The 21,940-nt window shown below is 48.0% G+C and overlaps 1 protein-coding gene across 1 annotated transcript; it reads left to right on the top strand.

Annotated features, from left to right (window-relative positions):
- Positions 1-4: 4 nt before the first annotated feature.
- Positions 5-18,449, top strand: AARS2 (alanyl-tRNA synthetase 2, mitochondrial). The gene is made up of 22 exons (XM_058834814.1): positions 5-288; positions 630-818; positions 1,457-1,602; positions 2,090-2,284; positions 2,804-2,948; positions 3,379-3,524; positions 3,813-3,921; positions 4,212-4,250; positions 4,902-5,013; positions 6,929-7,056; positions 7,790-7,940; positions 9,709-9,878; positions 10,827-10,940; positions 11,330-11,470; positions 12,091-12,228; positions 12,634-12,743; positions 14,211-14,319; positions 15,816-15,938; positions 16,278-16,388; positions 17,233-17,316; positions 17,433-17,543; positions 17,921-18,449. The coding sequence occupies exons 1-22, from the start codon at positions 61-63 to the stop codon at positions 18,083-18,085; spliced, it is 2,964 nt and encodes a 987-aa protein (XP_058690797.1). The 5' UTR covers positions 5-60; the 3' UTR covers positions 18,086-18,449.
- The last annotated feature ends 3,491 nt before the right edge of the window (positions 18,450-21,940 follow it).

Below are 21,940 nucleotides of genomic sequence, written 5' to 3'. Positions count from 1 at the left end.
GCCTCCCCCTCGCACCGCCTCTTCCGGGCGCCCCGGAGCCGCCGTCCGCCGTGGGGCGCCATGGCTGCGGCCGTCCGGCTGCGGCGGCGGCTGCTGCTCCTGCCGGTGCCGTGCCGCTGGCGCTGTAGTTCCCGCCGCGGTGGTGCCGCCTGCCCGTCGGCGGGGCAGGTCCGCGCCGCCTTCCTGCGTTTCTTCGAAGAGCGCCACGGCCACCGCCGCTTGCCCTCGGCCCCCGTGCGGCCCCGCGGCGACCCGCGCCTCCTCTTCGTCAACGCGGGCATGAACCAGGTGCTCTCCCCGCTCCCGCATCTCACGTCCTCCGGCTCACCGGCGCTTCCGCGTCTCCAGAGGAGTGCGGCCCGGCTTGGGGTGTCCCCTACTAAGGAGATCTCCGGCGTTGCTTTGGGCTGCCTCCCGGATGCCTCTCATAGTGGCCGCTGTGGGAGTCTCTCGCTGGCGATAGTTAAGAACTGTCTGAATACAGTCCTGTGCCGTGTGTTCTAAAATGAACTTGCTTAAGCAGGGACCCACTATGGTCCCAGCCTGATCCTTTCTGTGTTTCAGGAGCCCGAGGCGCAGGCCCCTGCGCTGGCTGACATCTATCCATAGCGGGTGTCTCTCATTTCCAGTTCAAGCCCGTTTTCCTGGGCACGGTACACCCCCGGAGCGAGCTGGCCCAGCATAGGCGGGTGGTGAACAGCCAGAAGTGTGTGCGTGCGGGAGGGAAGCACAACGATCTGGAGGATGTGGGCCGAGATACTTACCATCACACGTTCTTCGAGATGCTGGGCAACTGGTCCTTCGGGGATTACTTTAAGGTGAGGTGATAGGAGTGAACCCTTCCTAGGGGAAAACATAGCCTTTCTTTTGGAGCTGCGCTGTAGTGCCATGGGACTGTGTGCAGAAGGCGTTTTGGTAAGTTCCAGATTAATTTCTGGGAGCTCTGTGGCCTGGAACAGAGGTGGTCAGATCATGGGCTCTGTCGCTGAATGTGTCCTGCAGACTCTCAATGTACTCAGCCTGTAAAAGCTGTGGCCAACGTATAAAAATCAAAGTTTCCTGTGAGAATGGCAGTGTTGATCACTTAATATGGTGAAAAGAGGCTAGCAGTTCATTCAATGATTCCTAGAAAGGTTGAAAAGGGAAGAGGAATAAAGGATGTTAGGTTTTTTAGGTGGTGAATACATTTTTTATTTGGGAAGAAAATAATTCATGTAACTCTGCCGGTAAGCATATAGATGCACGTCATGCTGAAGGTCTCACATTTTAGGAATATCAGTTTTCCACTGGCAGCAGTTAGCTGTCTCACTCTTCTGACCTTCATCCTGCTCTTTGCAATACATGTGAAGATTAGAAAGGGAGAGAAACAGCTGAAATTAACTTCTTTGTTGTTTGACTCCCATTCTAAAGACCCTTCCTGAATTACTGTGCTTCATTTATTTCCCTACCTGCTCAGGAGGAGGCATGTAGCATGGCCTGGGAGCTCTTGACAGAGGTCTATGAGATCCCCAGAGATCATCTCTACGTCACCTATTTTGGTGGAGACCCCTCCCTGGGGCTGAGCGCAGATGAGGAGTGCAGGGACGTGTGGCTCCGCCTGGGGTAAGTGTGTTAGACAAGAGGTTCTGAGCAGCAGGTGCTGGCATTTCACTTTCCACAGTTCTGCATTTGCTCTTTAGTTGGTCAGCTGTAGGGACCAGAGATTACATTTTAAACTCATTTTGTTTCTGGTTTCTTTGGGCTGTTAAAGGTCAGCTGGGCTCTGAGCTTACTGGGTCTCTTGAACTTCTGGTTCATTCTCAGCATCAATGATGGTGGGTATGTGCCTAAAACTGGCTGGCCTGGATGAAGTGTGTGCAGGATCTTCAATCCTTTGCTTCCTCTCCATCATGAGAGTATGTTCTCTGAAAGTGAGTGGGTGCAGCTGTTGCAGAGAGCACTGCTGTGCTTTGAGAGCTTGTTCCAGGCTGTATGTAGGCTTTGAACCCAAGGCAGCAAACTCTGTGCCACTGATGGTGTTCAGGTCTTGTCTCTGCTCTAAAGAGCAAGTGCTCCACAGCACTGCCACCTCTGTTGTTTGCCTTTTCAGGGTTCCTGCCAGTCATGTGCTTCCTTTCCCACTGAAGGATAACTTCTGGGAGATGGGGGACACAGGTCCCTGTGGTCCCTGCACAGAGATCCACTATGACCACGTGGGTGGTGGCAGAAATGCTGCAGCACTGGTGAACCAGGGCAGCCCTGATGTAGTGGAGATCTGGAACTTGGTCTTCATGCAGTACAGCAGGTACCAAGCATCTCATCTGAACTCCAGAGCCTTTCCCCCTAGACTGACTTCAAAATCTTGTATATTCTCAGACATACCACTGTTTTCCAGAAGGTGGCAATACCAGGAGAAAGAGAGAAGCTATGGAGATTTGTCCAGCATGACTCTTGGTCCCTTTTGCTTTGTTTCCCTGTCTTCTTCAACCTTCACTGCCAATTCTCCCTTAATGCTGCCTTCCAGAGATCTCTTGAGGTCAGCAGCAGCCTGGAGAAGGAGGAGAAGGCCTTTGGCCCTTTTAGGGAAGGCCTTTTTCCTTACATTGCAGCCTATCCTTACTATGTGATGGTCAGATCCTGGCTGCCTGACAGGACCAAGGCAGGCTGCTGTCACTTTTGTCCCTGAGCTTCCTTCTGCTGAGTCACCTGCTGTTTCTATCCCCTGTCACTTTCCCATTCTCTTTGAGTCACCTGTTCCTTGTTTTTGCATATGAACTGATCCTTGCTTTTCTTTTGCCTTTTATATTTCCTGCCTGGCTGACAGAGAGGTTGAGGGGAATCTCCTTCCCTTGCCACAGCACCATGTGGATACAGGAATGGGTCTGGAAAGGCTGGTGACAGTTCTGCAGAACAAACGCTCCAACTATGACACAGATCTCTTCACTCCCATCTTGGATGCCATTCACAAGGTGATGGTGCTTCTGCTCAGAGTCACAGTTCAACAAAAGCTCCATGAACAAAGACTGCTTGCTGGGTAGCATAGTACAGCCTTCTCTGAATACTGCTGAACAGACTCTTGAGACAGGAGGTTATGTCCTGCCAGGTCCAATGCAGTGTTCTAGAAAAAAGAGGGAATTCCAAGTTGGAAATCTGCTGGAATATCAGCACTACTGATTCATTTTTTCTTCAAAGTGTCTTAAGCTACTCAGTGCCAGGGTGTTGACTGACCTGTATTAGCCTTGGTCTGTAGTGCTGCAGAAGGATTTAATGAGTACATCTTAGGTGCATGAGGTTCAGAGGTAGTTGAAAAACATTATGTCAGGCTGGCTGCCTCTTGCATTGGAACTTCTTTTGCAGCCTTTACTTTCTGCTGATTTTTCTCTCTGCTTTCTCTTTTAGGGCTGCAGGGCACCCAGATACCAGGGTTTGACCGGGGATGCTGATGTTGGGCGTGTGAACATGGCCTACCGCGTGGTGGCAGATCACGTGCGCACCTTGTGCGTCTGCATCACTGATGGCATTTACCCAGGCTTCTCTGGAGCAGAGTAAGGACATAAGGAAATGATATGGGGTGGAGGAAATTAGGTCTAGAAAGGAATATGAACAGCCAGGGAAGAGGTTCTGATGTGGGCTGCAGATAGGGCATGCATGAGCTTTTGGGTAGGCAGGGAGAGCTGGGAAGTGCTTCCAGTCTGCAGACTTCCCCTTGGATGGGTGTAGAATGTTGGGAGCAGCTGGCCTGTGTTGATGAGTCAGACCAGAGGTGCTGGGGGATGTTGAAGCTGGGCAGGGATGCTCAAAAGGCTGCCTGAGAAGTCCTGCCCTGTTTTCAGATTGGTACTGCGTCGGATCCTGCGCAGGGCTGTACGCTTTTGCTCTGAAGTTCTACAGGCTCCACCTGGGCTCCTGGCCTCCCTGGTGCCTATTGTAGTGGAAGTGCTGGTGAGTAAAACTGCTGTCTTGGGCAAAAAAGATCATCACGCGTGTCCCTTTTCCACACACTGTCAGAAACTCCAGGAGCTCCAGGAAATTGTACCTGATGCTGTACATTCCAGCATTAAAAATCTTTTGTCCCCATATCATTTGTGATGGGGGGGAGGAGACCTAGTGACATCAGTGGTAAAGTCAGCACATAAGTGTATGCAAGTAACCTCTGTAATGTTTGTGGCATGCTCTGAGATCCCCTGCATCTTCCTGAGGATGTTTTCACTGACTGATGCTCACTTCCACAGGGAGATGCTTATCCAGAGCTGACAAGGAATGCTAACCAGGTGAGCAATGTGGAATCCTCCTGCCTCATTATCTTTGTGAGGCACTGCTCTCAGGGCCAGAAATCAGCCTGCCCTTGGGACTTAGCTGGAGGAATTTGCATAGCCTCCCCCATAACCATGTTCTTGTGGGTGGGCTGAGATGTGCTGGGCACAAGAAGTATCTGGCAGATTTCCACGTGGGAGCTCCACTAGGTCCTTAGCAGGGACTGCATGTCCTGTGTAAGGTGGCTGTTGCTCTAAAAAAGCTTTTTTTTTTTTTTTTGGTTGAGTGCAAGTACAGCCTGTCCTCACCCAGGTACCCTTTGTCTGGAGTGATGATTTAAGACTAGTCCCAGCTCTTCCACTGACAGCAACTTCTCTGGCTGCTCCAGACATACAGTTGTAATTGGATCACAGATATTAATACCCAATAGGGAACATTTGTCAGCCTAAAGCTTTCTCCATGTGGATGGTCAATATTTCCTTGACAGGAACGGTGACAGGAGGCACAATGACTTTGGCACTGTTCAATAGTGCATCGGAGCCATGTTGTGATGGATACGTACATAACAAAAAGGCTGGTTGATATGTTTTGAGCTGACTGAGCAGGGCTGAGCTGAGCTGAGGGAACACCCTGAAATGTTGTGGCTAACCCTTCTGATCCTTGGGCAGATCAAGGATATCATCAATGAGAACGAGGCCGCGTTTCTGTCCTCCCTGGAGCGTGGGAGGCGCATCATTGAGCGGACAGTGCAGCAGATGGAGCCCTCCACAAATTTCCCAGGTGAGCGTCCCTCCTCTGAGAAGCTGCACTTAGAGACATTTTGCTGTAGGTCCTCATAAGCATTGCAGTCAAAACTGGTGGATGGTTGCCTTGCCTGCATTTCCTGTGACTGTCTGGCCCCAGACAGAGGAGCAGATGTCCCTTTCTCCAGATTGCAGTTGTTTTCTAGTACTTCATCCTCACAACAAAGTAGGCACCAGGCAAGTTAGAAGCATTTCCTCGCTGTTTTATTGACTTATTGTCGTGGTTTTAAACCAGTAATTAACAAAAGGGGAAAAAAAAATTACTTATTTCTTGCTGTGAGATATGGATTAAAACAAGAGCAAAACAGGCATAAAACTTAAAAGGAATAAAGAAAGTTTATTGACAAACTACAATAATAAGAAAACCGGAATAAACTTCCAGAAAAACCTTTTCATTTCTTACTGCCCACCATTCCTTTGTTCACATGACAACAAAGACAAAAACTATAGAACTTTGATGGTTTAAACAGTCCCAATTCCTTCTACAGTCTTTTCACCAGTCTCTGTAGAGAAACAGAAGTTTCTTTCTGTTAATTTATGGAGTTTCTTACAAGAAAACTATTTTTGTTATAGTTTTCCGTTTCCCTGATATCAGCTGCCCAGAGCTGCTGTTACCAGAGCTCACTCCTCCCATTCTCACATCACTCTGAGGTGTGTTATGGGCCATGAGTCTAGGGATACCATTTTTAAGGATGAGTTATTCAAAAGCAAAAGTTTTCTTCATCTGTTTTCTGTGAGCTTCACCAGAAAACAGTTTTTCTCATTGCCCTCCCAAGGCTTCAAATTTTTGCTTTACTGTTTCTAGCACTTCACTATACCACAATCACTCTACTTTTTATTCAAATTTTACTTTGAACACTCTATTCCTCCCCATACTCCGTCATGAATTAAAGGAGTTCTTTTCAGGACTTCATTGTCCATCTCCATAGTTTTAACAGAAAGATATTTCAGCTTAATTAAAGCATCTTCTCAATTCTCTGCCTTTCTTGAAGCTTCTTTTCTTTCTTGTCACTGGTAGTTTATAAAGTCTCTTTTCATGTTGATCACTCTCTTTTTCTCTCTCTGGATAAAAAGATTAATCCGCAAGTCTCATCTGGGTAAGAAAGAGTTAAAATCCTGCTCAAGCTTTTGTAGATGGTTCGGTGATCTCTGCTGAACAGGAGCTGGAGCTGTCTGCGATGGAAAGTTCTTCATAGCTGCTCTAGAGAGTGTGGTCGGTGTCTCTGCTTGCTGCAGGCCCAGAGCCCCTCTCCTTCTTCACTCGGCAGTTTCTGGTGAATTTCATCACGGCAAAACCTGCAGCCAAGCCAGGAGCCGGCCCGGCCTGGCTTGGCCCGGGGCAAGCCCTTGCAGGCCCCATCTCCCTGCCGGGAGACACGGCAGGCCCAGCCCGGCCCCCGCCCGGCCGCATGGCCGGGAAGAGAGCGAGAGGCCGGAGCTCTGCTACCTTTCACAGCCAGAAAACAAAAATAGCAAGAGAGCTCTTACACTTTAAGGTGGGGTTCACAAGTTGATCCCCCTTTTCAATGGCTAAAACTGCTGTCAGTTCTCAGCAATGACCGATAATTGGTCAGGAGAAAAGACTCCAGGCAGTCCCCAGCAACTTTAACCTTCTTAAAGGTAAAGTAACCCCATGACACTTATCAACAAGGTCCTTATAAGACACAGCTAGAGGAGTAGCACAGGATCCAACCAGTGTACTGCCTGTCTAGATGTGCTGCACTGAATTTTAGCAGGAATGGGGCTACTCTTCCCCATTAACATACAGTTGCACACAATACAGGTGGATCCAGTTACCAAAGCACACTAGATTGGTCCCATCCAGACAAATCTTGAGATGCCTTTGCTTTCTGTGCTCACACTGAGTTCTTGTCCTTCTTTTTGTCTTACAGCTGAAGTAGCCTGGTCTCTTTATGGGAGTTTGGGATTCCCTCTGGATCTGATTGACTTGATGCTTGAAGAGAAGGGAATCAGTTTGGATTCAGCTGCTTTTAATGAACTTGCTCTGGAAGATGTGAAGGTAAAAGGGGGACCTGCTTTGTCAGAATAATTCAAAGCCTTACCTCTCTCTTGTGAACATGGAAGCAGGATCCCTTTCACTGCTGAGACTCTTCAGAGCACCACAGGGTGGTGAGGGGGAAGTGAGTCTGAGATAGCGGAGTCATCACAATCCCCTTGTTTCTGAATGTGGAACTGAAGTATTGGTTGGTGATTTTTCTTCAGGTATTTTATGATGCTGACTGTTGCTGGAGTGAAGGTTATAAAATATTTGTATAGGTAAGGACAGTCCTCTGTTAGTCATGTAGTCTAACTTCTCACACAAAGTAGAACCAGCTCAGACAGCTCAAGCAGCAAATTATTTATGAAGAGTTCACAAAATCTCCTTGATCTCTGTAGTGCTGAAATACTTGCAATGCCCACCCACCACCACCACCCCAGAGTGCAGTAATTGGTTTGAGGCCTTGCTCTCATTAGCTTTAATGGCCTGGAAGCTTCACAGCTACACAGCAAGCTGTGCCAGGAGGGATGTGCTAACAGTTGGTATGGCCTGACTCAAGGCTAGCACAGAGTGATATTCAGTGCTTGTAAGGTTTGAAGGGATGGGGTTAGTTAGCAGTAGCCTACATCAGCCTGGATCTGAACAACCCTTTTCCATGAAGGTGGAAGAAATCGTTCCTAGCCTTATAGCTCCAGTTACCTGTTTGCTTGCCCCCAAGGATCTCCCATCTAACTGTGCCTTTGCTCTGCTGCAGCGGAAGGCTGGTGGCCTACAGGCAGAACAGACAGGGAACACAAACACCCACCTGGATGTGCATTCGCTGGCTTGGCTGCAGAGCAGCAACGTGCCTGCTACTGATGATTCTCCGAAGTACGCCTACACGCTGGGGCAGCACGGGCAGTATGGTGAGTGGCTGGCCCACCTGCAAAGCAAGCTCCACTGGAGTCCCTCACGTTGGCTGCTTTTGCTGCCTAACCCCATGCGTGCACGACGGGTAATTCATGGTCTAAACCTGTCCACCTTGCTGCCACATCTTTTTCCCCTACCCATGTACTTCATCCCAAACTGGGTGCTTTCCTTAGTTCCTAGGAAGGCTCTGGGCTGCTAACAAGCTCTGGGTTGGCACCACTGGGTGACTGTTGATTTCTTCTAGAGGTAAGTCTGTCTCAAACAATTAGGCTTCTGGGTGTGTGCACTGGGGAGAAAGAAGCATAATTACACAAAGGTTTTAGGTAGTCGTTTGAAACCATGCCCCTGCTATCTCCGTGGTAGACCACTAGGTGCCAGCGCAGGCTTTTTGTCATCTACGGTAACTGAGGTTGCTGATGCTCTATGGAAGGCATGAAGATAAGCCACAGAGAGCAAGAGGTGGTATGGCTGTCACAGACAATAAGAGATGGCTGTGTACAGCAATTCCCTTTTACCCAGTGTGCTGGTGGCAGCCCATGCTAAGCAGAAAGTGAGGCAGTTCAGGCTATATATACTACAGCAAGAGCACAACAGAGGAAAAAAGCCTAGCAGTGACATGGGCTCAAATCTCCAAGCTAAAACTGTCCCACCTTCTCAGCTTCTGAATCATGGAATAATTTGGGTTGAAGGGGATCTCTGGATGTCCAATTTCTTGTTAAAATTAACACCAGTTTCACAGTTGGATCATTTTGCTCAGAACCTTGTCCATTTAAGTTTTCAGTATCTTCAGGGACAAAAATCTCACAGCCTATTTGTTTTGTGTTCTTTATCACTCTCAGTGTGTAAAGGTTTTTTTCTTTACATACAGTCAGAATTTGCTGTACTCTAGATGTACTCTCCCAAATGCTAAATAGAGATGAATAACCTCTTTCTTTGACCTGCTGGCTATATTTGTGTTCACACAGCTCAGCAGGCAGACAGTCTTCCTTGCTGCAAGGGCACCCTGCTGGCTTGTGTTCAGCTTGCTCCCAAAAACCTAAGATTTGTTAGTTCATTTCTGTAGACTGTACAGATGCCTTCAAAAAGCAGTCCAGTTCTTCAGTGTATCAGCCAGTCCCTGCCAATTAAGTGGGATATGGGTACATCCCATTTTGTCATGGATAGTCATTAATGAAGATGTTAAGTGGTGTTGTCCCTTATATCAGCTACCAAGTAGCTCTACTAGTAGCTGAATATCAGTTGAACATTGAACTACTGGACAATTCTCCCTGGGGCCCTCTGCCCAGCCAATTACATTCACACCTTATGGTCCACTTGTCCATAGTGCCCAGGTTTGGTTACAAGGAGCCTACTGGAGAGCATGTTAGAAGGTTGCTGCATCCAGGAAGGTGACATCCCTGCTGTCCCCTATCCACAACATCTTCATAAGATAACATGTTCAGTCAGGTTTGCCAAGCTTGCAGTGTAGCAAGATGCAGATGTGTCTGTGCCACTTTTTCTTGTACCAGGCTCATGGGGAGCCAGATTGGGTGTCCCTGCCTGCTTAGCTGCTACTCAGCAGTCCTGTCATTAGGTGAGAAGTGACTTAGTTCCAGTTCTTTGTCTTTTCTGCCACTAGCTGTTCCTTTCCTACCAAGGCAAAGTGCCAGCTTTCAGTATAGCCCAGGTGTCGGCAGGGTTGGCATGGGGAATTGGTCCCCCCTTTCCTGTTGCAATCTGACAGGCTATATGCACTAACTGCTGTTGTCTTCTTCCCCCTGACAGAGTTCAGTCCCTGCCTGGCCACTGTCCTGATGCTGTACAGAGATCAGTCTCTCCATAAGGAGGTTGGGGCAGGGCAGCGCTGTGGTGTCATCTTGGACAGGACTAACTTCTATGCAGAGCAGGGAGGGCAAGACTCTGACCAAGGCTACATGATACGTTTAGGACAGCAGGTAAGGTTGCTGCCTAACCCAAGGCTGCCATGGGTTTTGAGTTGAATTCCCCAAGTGATGGGTTGTTCTACTGTGTTAATTTGCAAGCTGATGACTCTTGACAGTTCCCTTGGCTTAGCATCAGAGTTGGTGGGGTAAAGCAGAATCAGCAGTAACTTCACAAGGGCATTCTTGCTACTCTGGTTGCCCCTCACAGCCCTTTGCAATTTCATCTTGCTGAGGAAGATTTTAGTCAGGTCTTCCTTCAACATGCTGTGTTCTTGCCAGCTGGGGTTGTAATGCTGAGAGAAGTAAATCACTGATCAGAGAGTCTGTGAACTAAGTAACTTGTCTCTGGTCAATCTTGGACAGCTGCCCAACCTGAGACCCAGTGCAAAAACTCTTATTCCTCCTAAGAGCATCAGGGAGGACCTCCAATTCTGTAGCATGTTCCCTCAGCCTTGCCAAAGGGAGAGCTTTGACCCTGTCCTGGGAGGTTACAAAGGGTGCAGCCTTTTCTCCTTTCCCCATTTCCAGCTCTTGGTAGTCACCCCTGGGCCTTTTTAGCCTTTCAGAGCGTTACAGTGCCTTGCTCAGCACTTCTCCCCAAGCTAAAGTGGTATTCCAGTTTTGTTGCCATCCCAGGCAGAAATGGTACTTTGGATGCCAGAGACAAGTGCCTTGGGAGATGCTGTTCATTTTCTCATGGATGAGCATACTTGTTAAGAAAATTTGTCAGCATGGATGGTGTTACTGCCCCTCCACTGCAAGCTGGCAGCCTCAACGTACATAGTGGCTGGGTACAGGCGAGGTCTAAGACACTTTGGTTTGCAGTAAGCTTTTCCCACCCCATCCCTGTGTTTTAGGGATTGATGGGATATGTGTTTCCCAGCTGGGTCAAGCAGGTACTTAGCACAGGTATTTGGATCTTCCCTGTGTCCTAACTCATTTTTCTGTCTCTTTGCTCAGGATGTACTCTTCCCTGTAGAGTCAGTTCATCTCTGTGGTGGCTATGTGATCCATGAGGTCACTGCTGTGGAAACCCTGCGTGCTGGTGACCAGCTGCAGCTCTTTGTGGATGAGGTGATAACTTAGTGCTCTTAATCTTTTCCTTGTGGTGTCCTCAGTAACTTGGGCACAGCAGATCTTTGTCCCTTGTATTCTTGAGACCATTCTTCATCATAGTGTGCAGTGGGAAGGAAATATCACAACTGACTGTAATTTTTGTGAATCGTTGGTCTGTCCAAAAGTATCCAGCCTGCCCTTTACTGTTTTACAAAGATTATCCCGTGAAAAAATGAGTTAGATCTGCCCTTTCACATAACTCATCTGACAGCTGTACTACCCATTGTTTTTCCTCCATCTTCTCCTATCACCTCACATGAAGCCTTTTCCTTATCTCTTCATGCTACCCCCTGCTCCCCTGAGCTGTGGAGAACCAGCACTCCCTGCTAACTGGTGTGTGCTTTCAGGTGCAGCGCCTGGCCTGCATGACAAACCACACCGCCACTCACCTGCTGAACTTTGCACTCCGGCGTGTCCTGGGTGACAGCACCGAGCAGCGGGGCTCCCATGTGACAGCAGAGCAGCTGCGTTTTGACTTTGATACCAAGGTGACTCTGAAATCCAGTTTACTAGTTCTCAGCAGTACCAGCTTACCAGTACAGCTCTTCTCTCCAGGGATTTTTCCCCTCTCCCCATAATCACTCCTTCAGAGACAAGCTACATTTTATCTGAGTAATGAAGCTTGGTCCTTTTGCATTGACCTGACCATGAGCAGGGCTTGCTGAGGGATGAATGGGGGTCAGAAGGGAAAGGACCCTTAGCAAGGCCAGTGGTCATGAGACTGATACAAAATAGTGTAAAGGAGTCTTTGAGAGATAGTGCTTGGCTGTGGCACATATCTGATATCAGTACTGGACATTCAGGTGAGAGCATTTGTGAAGCTTTGGGTCAGGCTGAGTGCTGGCTCTGGTAATCTGTCACTCATTCCAGTATCTCCTTTGAAGACTTGGGCTGATGCTCTTGCATCAAAAATCCTTCTCTCTCATGGGAAGAGAAGGTGGGAGTGCCACGATGTTCACAGTTCCCTTTTACAAGCAGAGAAGATGAGATGCAGGGGAAGAGTGGTGTGCCCAAGCTGAGTCATCTGGTGGCTGTTCCCCCGTTCTCCCTCCTTTGTTTTGTACTTCTCAGGAGGTTTCTCCTGAACGTGGCTGATTTGCTTCCTCAGGGCCATGTGACTGTGGAGCAGCTGCAGCAAGTGGAGCAAGTGGTCCAGGATCTGATCCAAAAAAATGAGGTGGTGCATATGGCTGAAGTCCCCCTCACACTGGCAAGAAGAGTTCAGGGACTTCGTGCAGTGGATGAGGTATGACAGGATGGCAGCACACATCTTCATGAGCCTTCTCCTTCAGCAGGAATCATCTGGGACACGAGATGTTGACACAACATGTTTCTGCAAGGGAATTGTCTCCCAGAACTCAGAAGGGAAAGTAGGACAGAGATGAGATCTCAGGAAACCTTTGTAAAACATGGAGACTGGTGATGCACAGGCTTTCTATTTATGCCTGTGGACCAAAAGCCTGTTGTGTCACAAATTATTTCTTTCTCCCCATTGGTGGCTGGTTGTGGGGGAGAAGTAGTGCCACCCCTGACTCAGCGGCTGCTCTAGAATAAGGGGAAAATGAGGCAGACACCTGAAGCCATGGAATTAGTCTGTAAGCGCCCCTGAATAACCATGTTGTTAGCTGCTGATCCCTGTCTCCTCTGTCAGGGGTATCCTGATCCAGTGAGGATAGTGTCCCTGGGTGTCCCTGTGGAGAATGTGCTGACCTGTGACTCCAAGGCTGCAGTGCAGACCTCTGTGGAGCTCTGCTGTGGGACGTAAGTGACTTTTACTTGCAGCTAGAAGGCATGTTTGTGAGCACTGGTGGCTGAGGTAGAAGCATCACTACAAGCTCACCTCCCTGTCCCTGTGAAATTAAGTTTCCTTACTGGAAAATTATTGTGAGGACAGGATGGACTAGTTACAAAGCTTTTGAAGTTCCAGGGTGAGTAAACTTTAATGAAATGCACAGCGTCTTTCTTTACTTCATAGTCTGAAACCAACCTGGAAGCCACAGAGCACCAGCAGAGTATGGGAAAGGTGTGTGTGACCTGTCACATCAGGGTTGTGGTGCTTTGCCTTTGGGGTTGCAGAAGGGCTGGAGACTCCAATTCAGCTGTGAGAACTTAAGACTGCTCTGATTATTTTAATTATCTTTACCCTCATCTGCTTTTAGTAGTAATGAGAGTAGAAGAAAAGTTAATCAATCTTAGGACAGTGCTGACAACAAAAAAAACCCCAAAAAACTGGAACAAACTGGCCTTAGAGCAGATAGAGCTGAAAATGAGCAATTTTCTAGCCATGAGATCTTCTTGTGGGAGTAGTGGGACAAGAAACTGCATAGGAGAAGAGATGATGAATTCTTATGACGATGTCTGGAATGATTACTTGTGGTAACAGAACTGTGATAAGAAAACACCATAGTTTTTCCTATCCAGCCCTGAATAAACAAGAAGGAAAAGGGAGGTTGTCAGTGTCCTGATACTGCACAACTATCCTTTCTCTGGAATCTACTGGTCAGGCAGTGAGCTGGCCTGATGAGAGTGGTGGAGTAGCAGATGAGTAAAAGAGAAAAATGCCAATTCATCTCACTGCTGAAGGAGAGCAAAGAAGGACACAACTTTGCTGCACTGTTTGACTGGAGCCTGCTGGACAGGTAGCACAGAGGTTCCTCTGGAGTAGCCCCAACTCTGCTGTCTCTTGCCTTACAGGGTACTGTCACTGTCAGAGCAGACATGACACAAAGCAGATCCTTAAGAAACCTTATCCAAGTTTTTTTACTGTGCTCATACATAGTGTTTTTATACCCTTCTGACCCCAAAGTGCACCCCATCCCATTGGCCATTATCACAGCCCTCAAGTCCATTGGTGGAAGCTCTGTTTTGAGAAAGCATCCCCAAAAATCAAAAATACAGATAAATCCTGTTTTCCCATGGTGTTTTTTGCAGCACAGATGTTCTTTGTTTTCTTCTACCTTTATCTTCTTTCTCTTCTTGTAATGAACACACAGGAGTCCTGCTGGCTTCTTCTTTCTGTTGACTATTTTGTCTGATTGCCAGCCTGCTGTGCGCCCTCTCCACAGGGTACCATCAGGATTTTAGGGATGGGAAAGGATTCAAGGTATTGGGATTAGGATTAGGAAATGGCTGCTGGATTTTGGAGTTCTCGAAAAAGAAAGCAGGGTTCCTGATTTCTGTTTGCAAAGAGCAACTCACTTTCTTTCCTGTTCTCTGCTGACATTTTAGGCACCTTCTCCAAACAGGATCTGTGGAAGATCTGGCCATCATCAGCGAACGTCAGCTCGTCAAAGGGATTAGCCGTGTCATTGCAGTGACAGGGGGACGAGCCAAAGAGGTAAGAAAGAGGGAACTGAGATTTCTGCCATGTCAAGGCAGTGCCAGAAGGACCAAACTTTATAGGTTCCTCATGGACAATTAGCTCCCCACTGCTTTGGTTGGAGCCTCCCTGCTGTGCCTCATCTGGCATCTTGCTTCAGCCTTGGACTCAGTTCTGCTACTGTACCTCGCTATTCACCTCCTTTTCCTCTCATCCTAGTTCTCTGTCTCCTTGACCTTAATTTCTCCCTTCAGACACCCGTTTCCAAGATAAAAACTTGCACAAAATATCAGGTAGCCCCTGGTCTATGAATTTCAATCCCCCAGTAGATATTTTAAAATGTAATTCTTTGTACATTGATTTCGGCTCCTGCCTATCACAGCTGGATTTGCACTTTATGATTAAAGGGTTTTGGCCTCATTCTTATGGCCCTTTTGCTTCCTTTATTTAGTCTTTTTCCTGCTAAACTGTGATTCCTGTCTGGCTGGTTCTGTGTAAGTAAGTAACCTACTATTGTGTTCATGAGATCACTCTGTCCTTACAGTATTTGGAAGTGTCAGGTGCCCCATAAGCCTTCCCTCTTCCTTTAAGGCTGATGTCAGAGGAGAATGACTCATAGTCACTGGAATTGGAAAGACTAAAGGCAAAGCCCACCCCTGCAAATCTGTTACTTTTTGGCTGGCCATTCCCTGTGCATCTATGTCCCAGAGAGGCTTTTCTTCATGCAGAAGAACAAAAAGCTGCAGGGCAGAACTGCATGCTTTGCTGGAAGTGCTGACCTGGAGAGCTCCTGAGAGGAGCTCTGTGCAAGTGTTAATGAGACAAAGGAGACTGCAGGTCTGAGAGAATTACTTGAAATGAGGGTTGTGTGTCCTAGCTAGGCAGAGCAGTCCGCTGCTGTCCTGCAGATGGTCTTGCAAGACCATCCTGGGCACAGAGATCTGGCAGGGAGGAAATACTCCAAACCATAAGGATTGGCACTGGTGAAAAAAGCTTGTAATAGCTTTTTAAAAAATTATTAATAGTAGCATTGTTGGTGAAAACAATAAGAAATATATCAGGATAAACTCAGGAAATATGCTTGAACAGCTGATGAGGTTTCTTTTAATGTTAGTGTTTCTCTTGTTTCTTCAGTCAGCAGTTTCAAGATTGCATTTGCTAATGGAAAAAGATTTCTAAGATGTTCCACAGAGCTCCCTAGTTTTTCCTCAATGAAATCCTGATGATTTTGGTGCAAATTTTTGAGTAAACATGAATTTCAACCATAAATACCACTTAAAGCTCAACAGCTTGGTCTGCCTAAGTGTGACCATCTAGTGTTGGTTGCAAATCTAGAGAGGAATCTTGTATTTCAGAGTCTTGCAGTAACAGTCATTCCTAAACCATCTGTGTCTTCTTACTGGATTCTGAGCAGCATTTCAGTGTTCATGACCCTGCTGTCTCTCCACTTTCTCCATCCCTGTGGACGGTTTCTGTTGCTGCATATGAAGCATGTATTCCTTCCATCTCTGCAGGCCCGGGAAGTAGGCCAGTGCTTGGCTATGGAAGTGGACTCTGTCTCCCTACGAATGAAGCAGAGGATCACCTCTATTCCTGAGATGCAGAACCTCTCCAAAGAAGTGGGCCAGTTGACCAAAGTAAGGATTACACTCCTGTACAGAAAGAGCCCAGCATGGGCACATGAGACACATGACTTTTTCCCTATCAGGTTCACATCTTACCATGGTCGGTAGCAAGGGAAAGTTGCTACCTGCTGTTGCTTCTTTGGTCATAAGGATTTTTGCCAGTGTCCAGGTGGCTGTGTTGCAGATGGCAGCTGAAAAGAGAAAGCTGCTCAGCACAGTGACTGACTGCCCTGATCACGTAGGTTAAAGCAGGGTCTGGGAAGAGGCCATGCTCTAGCCTGACCTTCCAGAGAGCTAGCACTTTATGTCTAGGGGTAGTTTAATGTTCTTACAGAGCAAATTGTCTTGCAGGTGGTGGCCAGTGCTGCAATGCCCCAGTGGCAAAGAAAAGAACTACAGACCATCCTGAAAGTACTACAGCGAACAGCCAACACAGCTATCAAGAAACTGGAGCTGCAGAAGGTACAGAGGCAGCAGCACAGACTTGCAGCCAGCTGTAGCACACACCAGTGGACCTGGTTTCTCTGTCACACTTCATAGCCACTCAGTCACTAGGGTGTCAGAAGGCAGAAGAAAGCCCGTACAATCATGCACAGTGCAGCACAAGCACTGTGTTGGGTTGATTTCACTGGCCATTGTTTAAAATGCAGAGAATGACTGGCTGGGCTCTTAGCACCTGCAGATTTTCCATGGCTCCCTGCCTGTGAGAACAGAGAGCCCTATACCAGCATTTCTGGCCAACACCAATAGGCACTGGGCATCACCTCCTTTTTTATGCATGGAGAAGATGAGATGATTCTCACAGTGGGCTTAACAATCTTAACAGTCAGACAGTGACAGGATAGTCTTCCAGCTACATGGATCTTGCTGTGCTTCCCACATGTATTTGTGTTCTGACAATTTACATTGAAAGCAGATTAGAAATACTTACTGGTAACTCAGAGATCTCAGGAAGAACTATCCCTTCCTTAGAGCAGGACCATCTTGCCGCAGAAGCCTTCCTGAAAAATGTGGCACTTTATAAGTCTAGGAGAGAGTCTGGAGACTGAATGAGTCACTCTCTATTCCACTTTTGAATGTTGATCAGAGATGTTCATCTCTGCTTGCATTTGAGGAAGGAGGGCTGTCTCCACATGGAGATTTCAGTCTGCTAGTCTTACTTTGACTTCTGCTATCAAACATCTCCTGTTTGTCCCACAGAGCAGCACTTGCATTCCCTTAGTGTATATATTACATGGATATATCCCCATCCAACCCACCCTGTGCACCTGTAGCCCTTCAAAGTGCTGTGTTTTTCTCTCTCCAGGCTGAAAAGGTGGCACAAATCTTGCTAGCAAAATACTGCAACCAGCCTGTTATCATTGATACTGTCCCAGCTGATTCCCTCTCTGTGAGTAATCCACATTGTTTCTTGGCCCAGTGGTACCTCAGATGCTGCAAACAGTAAGAGGGAGTTGCTCGTCTCCTTTGCTGTTGACTGACCTCTCTTCTCCCTGCCTCTCCTAGATCCTAATGAAAGTAGTGAACCAGCTGTGTGACAAGTCTCCTGGCACATCAGTCTTGCTGCTCAGCCCTCAAGCTTCGGGTGAGGTGCTCTGTGCCTGTCAGGTGTCCAAGGTAAACAGAACCCTGATAGAGACAAGGGGACCCTGCCTGCCAAGGGGGATTGGACCCACTGCTCAGCAGGTCCTGCTTCAGGCTTTTCCTGGAGTTGTGCCCAGTGTTGGTAGTTAATCACACAGGGGCGGGACCTGAGAGGACTGTACTGGGACCAGATGTGCTTTCAGTCTCTGCTGGGCACAGATATCCCTGGATCCTCCAGGCTGTGTTTGCCCAGGGGCAAGACACAGCGTTAACATGTAAGCTCAGCCTTTGTGATCTTCACAGTCATGACTACCTCAGGCTGAGTGAGGAGAGGATGCTGTTACCTTTCTTTATTCATAGACTGCAGGCTGCCCCATGGTAAAAATAACTTGCCTGTGTCTCTTCCCCAGAACTGCCTTCCTGTGTTCTCTGCTGCTGACTGGGCTGTGGCTGTCTGTACGAAGATGGAAGGGAAAGCAGGAGGCTCTCCCATCGTAGCTAAGGGTAGTGGAAATGCCAAAGGCATGCAGGGAGCCCTGACTACTGCACTGGAGTTTGCTCAGAGCAAACTGTGATGCTTAGTGCCAGAATAGCTGTATGCACCCAGCTGGACACTTGATACCAAGCATATACTCTGCCCATCTGAAAGGATTAGCAGCTGAACATTGCTGCAACCACTGCCTTGGAGCACTTGAAGCACTTGACTTCTGACCATCCAGGATCAGCAGAGACCCTGCTGACAGAATGATGCTGACTGTATACAGCATGAGCATATGGGGATGGAGCCTCGGAAAGTAACAGCAGATCCTGCTTCTCATGGAACAGTGCAGATCTTGCCACAAGACCAGTACAGAGATTTTGTGAGATTTTGTGAGAATCTGGGGAGTTGGCACTGTTATCTTAAAGCCATTAAAGGGTAGAGAGTATCCAATAACCTGATGTTTCTTGTTGCCTGCGTCTTTTTGTTTCTTCTCTGGCAGAGGGGTTTGTTCTGCCCCTGCAGCTCCAGAAGTCAGCACGTACTCTTGTCTAAGCAGTTCTTTTCTACTTCAGAACTCAGGACAGCCCTCTGATTAAAAATGCTACTCTAATTTAGAAATTAGAGAAATCTCACCTTGCTTGTGGGCTCAGGCTTGTTAGGCTATGCAGTGGGTAGGGCTGAAGCCAGTCCTCAACACTGAGGGAATAAAATTGTCCCCCTCTCCGCCTCTTTGCTTTGGGCAAATGTTCTTAGCTCTGTTTCTTCCTGCCAGTCCCTTGCAAGTCCTTCCTTCTGGCTTCTTACTGGCTCATACTTGAAAACCAGCACTGATATAATGAGTTGTGAGAATGGAAGCTGTTGCTGTGTTGCAGCATGGAAGTCCCTACAGCAGGACTGTGCTGTGCTTTGTCCTGAGGTGAGCAGGTCTCATAAACTGGTTATTTTTCACAAGCAGTGCTGGACCCAGCAAATTCAATTCATAAAGACATTTCAGATTTCAGTGTTAGAGTGATGTTGAGAGCTCCTGGCCAAAGTATAGTTATTTTAGATACAGTATTGACCTAAATGGAAATCATAAATGGTAGCTGAGGCAAAAGTGCAACAGGACAGTGATTCAAGCAGGTTCTCACCCTGTGAGCAGCAAGAGCAGCCTGACACAGATGAATTTCACCAGCAGGTAGGGTTGCCTGCTGAAGCAAGGCGGATGTGAAAGGAGATGGAGGACCAGTAGCTGCCTGCTTTTGGGGAGAGAGATAGGAGGGGTAGAAGCACAGTGATGCTGTTGGATGGGTAACAGGAAATGGCTGTCACATAGATATAGATTAGTGAAGAGAATGTAGTGGGGAATGGCTGTGTCTGAATGAGAGGCTTCCCACTTAACTGTGCCTGAGGGAGGGGGAATAGCTGCTGTGAGCAGAGCCTCATTTCCCTTCTCTTCAGTGAACAGCATATCTCAGGAGAAAAGGGTATGTGGACTTCGGAGGGCATCATTAGCAGAAAAGGGGTTTTCTTCCATATCCCAGTGGTTGTCCAGGCCAAAATCTCATATGTGGTCCCCATGGTGTAATGTGGCTCCTACTCATCTTTGCAAAGTGCCAGCAACTGGTTTTGCATTGGAAAGTGCCAGGACTCAGAGGCAGAAATAATGGGGAGCCTTTAGAGGCTGGTGGTGTTCCTAGACTCTAAAGTGGTCCTCCCATTCTCCCCCAAATCACTGACAGCTACACAAAGATTGCAGACCTTAAGCCTTTAGTTCAATAAATGCTGCTTCCAGCCAGGAAGCTTAAAGCAGGACATATTGCAAAGGGATCTGTGAGCTAAGGTCTTGGGCATCTGCCCCTGCTGCCAAGAGTTCAGCCATCAGAGATGTGCATAGGCCCCGTTCTTTCATCACTTCCAGTAGGGCAGGCTGCTGCTCATCCCAGGCCCATTCTGCATTCCACTGTAGCACAGCAGCTTGGTGCCTTCTCAAAATTCTTTCTATTTCTGGGTGCAGAGGTGCTACTGGTGCTCCTAACTTCCCTACATCTGAGCACTGGGGAGAGCTGGAACACCTAGCCCAGTGCTTCAGGGCCCTTGTGACAAGGCTGGTAGGGTGCTAGAGAGGGTGTGTGGAGTCCCAGAGGATGGTTCATGCCATCAGCTGAAAGCAGCATCAGTGCCCAGATTTGCACAATTCCTGTGTTTCACTTAGACCCCAGCAGCACCAGGTGGGGATGGGGAGGGGTGTTCTGTGTTACTGGGAAAGTACTTTCCTGGGGTGCTGCTGTGTTACTTTATTGATAGCTGCTACAGGAGATGATGTCTCCTCTTGGCGTTGGAGAGTAGGTGTGAGGAGGAGGAAAGGAATGCTGGCTTGAGCTGCTCCTGAGCATCTGCATGATGCTCCAAAAGCAGAGCCTGAGCTTGCCAGCAGCAGCCTTATAGAATTAACCTGCTTTGGCTTGATTATTAGCTTAAAAGCCACTGACCTCATAGACTTTTGCCCAGCTTCTTAAAAGACAGAGGTCTAGGTGCTGCCCTTCCAGGTAATGCCTTTACTGAGACCGACACCACTCCTGTGGAAAATTAAGTGCTGCTGCTAGAGGTACCACAGAGCAGTGGCTCTTAGAGCTCTTGGAAGCAGATCCATCTCCACTGCAGGAGCTGTTGGACTCAGCACTGTGAGGTGAGTGAGCAGCAAAGACCTGATGCCTTGGCACTTCCTGTGTTCCATGGGAAAATGACTCTGCTCCTAGGGCAGCAGCCCCAGCACCCACCACACCCAGGGCTGCTGCATCTCCTGCACCACCTTCCTATAAACCTTAAGAACCACCTGGTCTGTAAGCAAGGCTGCAGCTGCTGCAGTGTTGCCCTTCTGTCTCATCTGGGGCTGTCTTGGGAACCCTGTTTTGTTCCTTCTCCTTTCCTGCTCTTGGCTTTTATAGTCATGAAATTCAGTATTTCTCATATCCTTTCTGAGCTTACAAGAATCAATGATGTCACAGCATAACCAAATCCTGATCTTGTAAATGCAGTAGCACTAAAAGTGTTCTGGAATTGAAGGAGAAAATGGATCTTATCCTACCAAAGAGTGATTCTGTGGAGTCATCCATGGTGCCCATATCACCTCAGGCTGGTAAAGTGGGTCACTGCAGTAGAAATGCTGGAGTTTGTGCTGCAGCCATGCCAGGCTGCTGATTCTAGGAGAGCGCATTTCCTGTCATTATCCTGGTGAAGTCCTAGTGTGCAGACTTACATCCCATCCTCCTCTTTCCCTGCTGCAGGAGGACAAGACATTCACATACTGTGCTGCTGCTACAGCGGGTGTAACATTTGTGCCTGGCATGTCTTGCATGTCAGCAGCAGATCAGGCAATGCTTAGCTGGGAAGGCTTTGGGAAATGAAACACAAGTTTGAAATAGAGTTCTCTGGCCAAAATTTCAGCCTACATTCCCTTAAAAAGATCAAAGATTTAAGGTGTGATCAGTATCCTGGGCATATATTTGCACCTCCAAACACAGGCACACAGAAGGGATGGCAGGAAGTAGGAAACTAATTAAAAAATGGGGTTTTTGCTGTGAGCTGGTGCTGTCAGGTTGGCAATACCTTCATACGGCCAGATGGACCCTGAGGTCCCTTAAGGAACCTGAAATGCAAGGTCTTGCCAGCATCAACTCCAAGCAACTACCTGATATTGGCAAAAGGGGAGCAGAAAGTACTTCCATGTCTCTTCTCACACACTTGGCTCCAGGAGCTTCACTCCCAGTAGCCTGGGCTGCAGATTGCAGGCTGGCACAGAGTGTCTGGGAGAAGCCCAGTTCTCCCTAGGCACCCCTGCCACCCCAAGCCTTGGGACAGGCTGCTGCAGGGCCTTGACATGCTGCACCTTGGGTGTCGTAGGACTCACTTCAGGAAGGTCCTGGGATTTTTGTGGTAGTAGTAGACCTGAGCCACGTAGAGGATGTGA

Source organism: Poecile atricapillus, chromosome 3 (genome assembly GCF_030490865.1).
Source record: "Poecile atricapillus isolate bPoeAtr1 chromosome 3, bPoeAtr1.hap1, whole genome shotgun sequence".
Classification (NCBI taxonomy): domain Eukaryota; kingdom Metazoa; phylum Chordata; class Aves; order Passeriformes; family Paridae; genus Poecile; species Poecile atricapillus.
The sequence above is the reverse complement of the archived record's forward strand: the minus strand, read 5'-3'. Positions and strand labels throughout refer to the sequence as shown.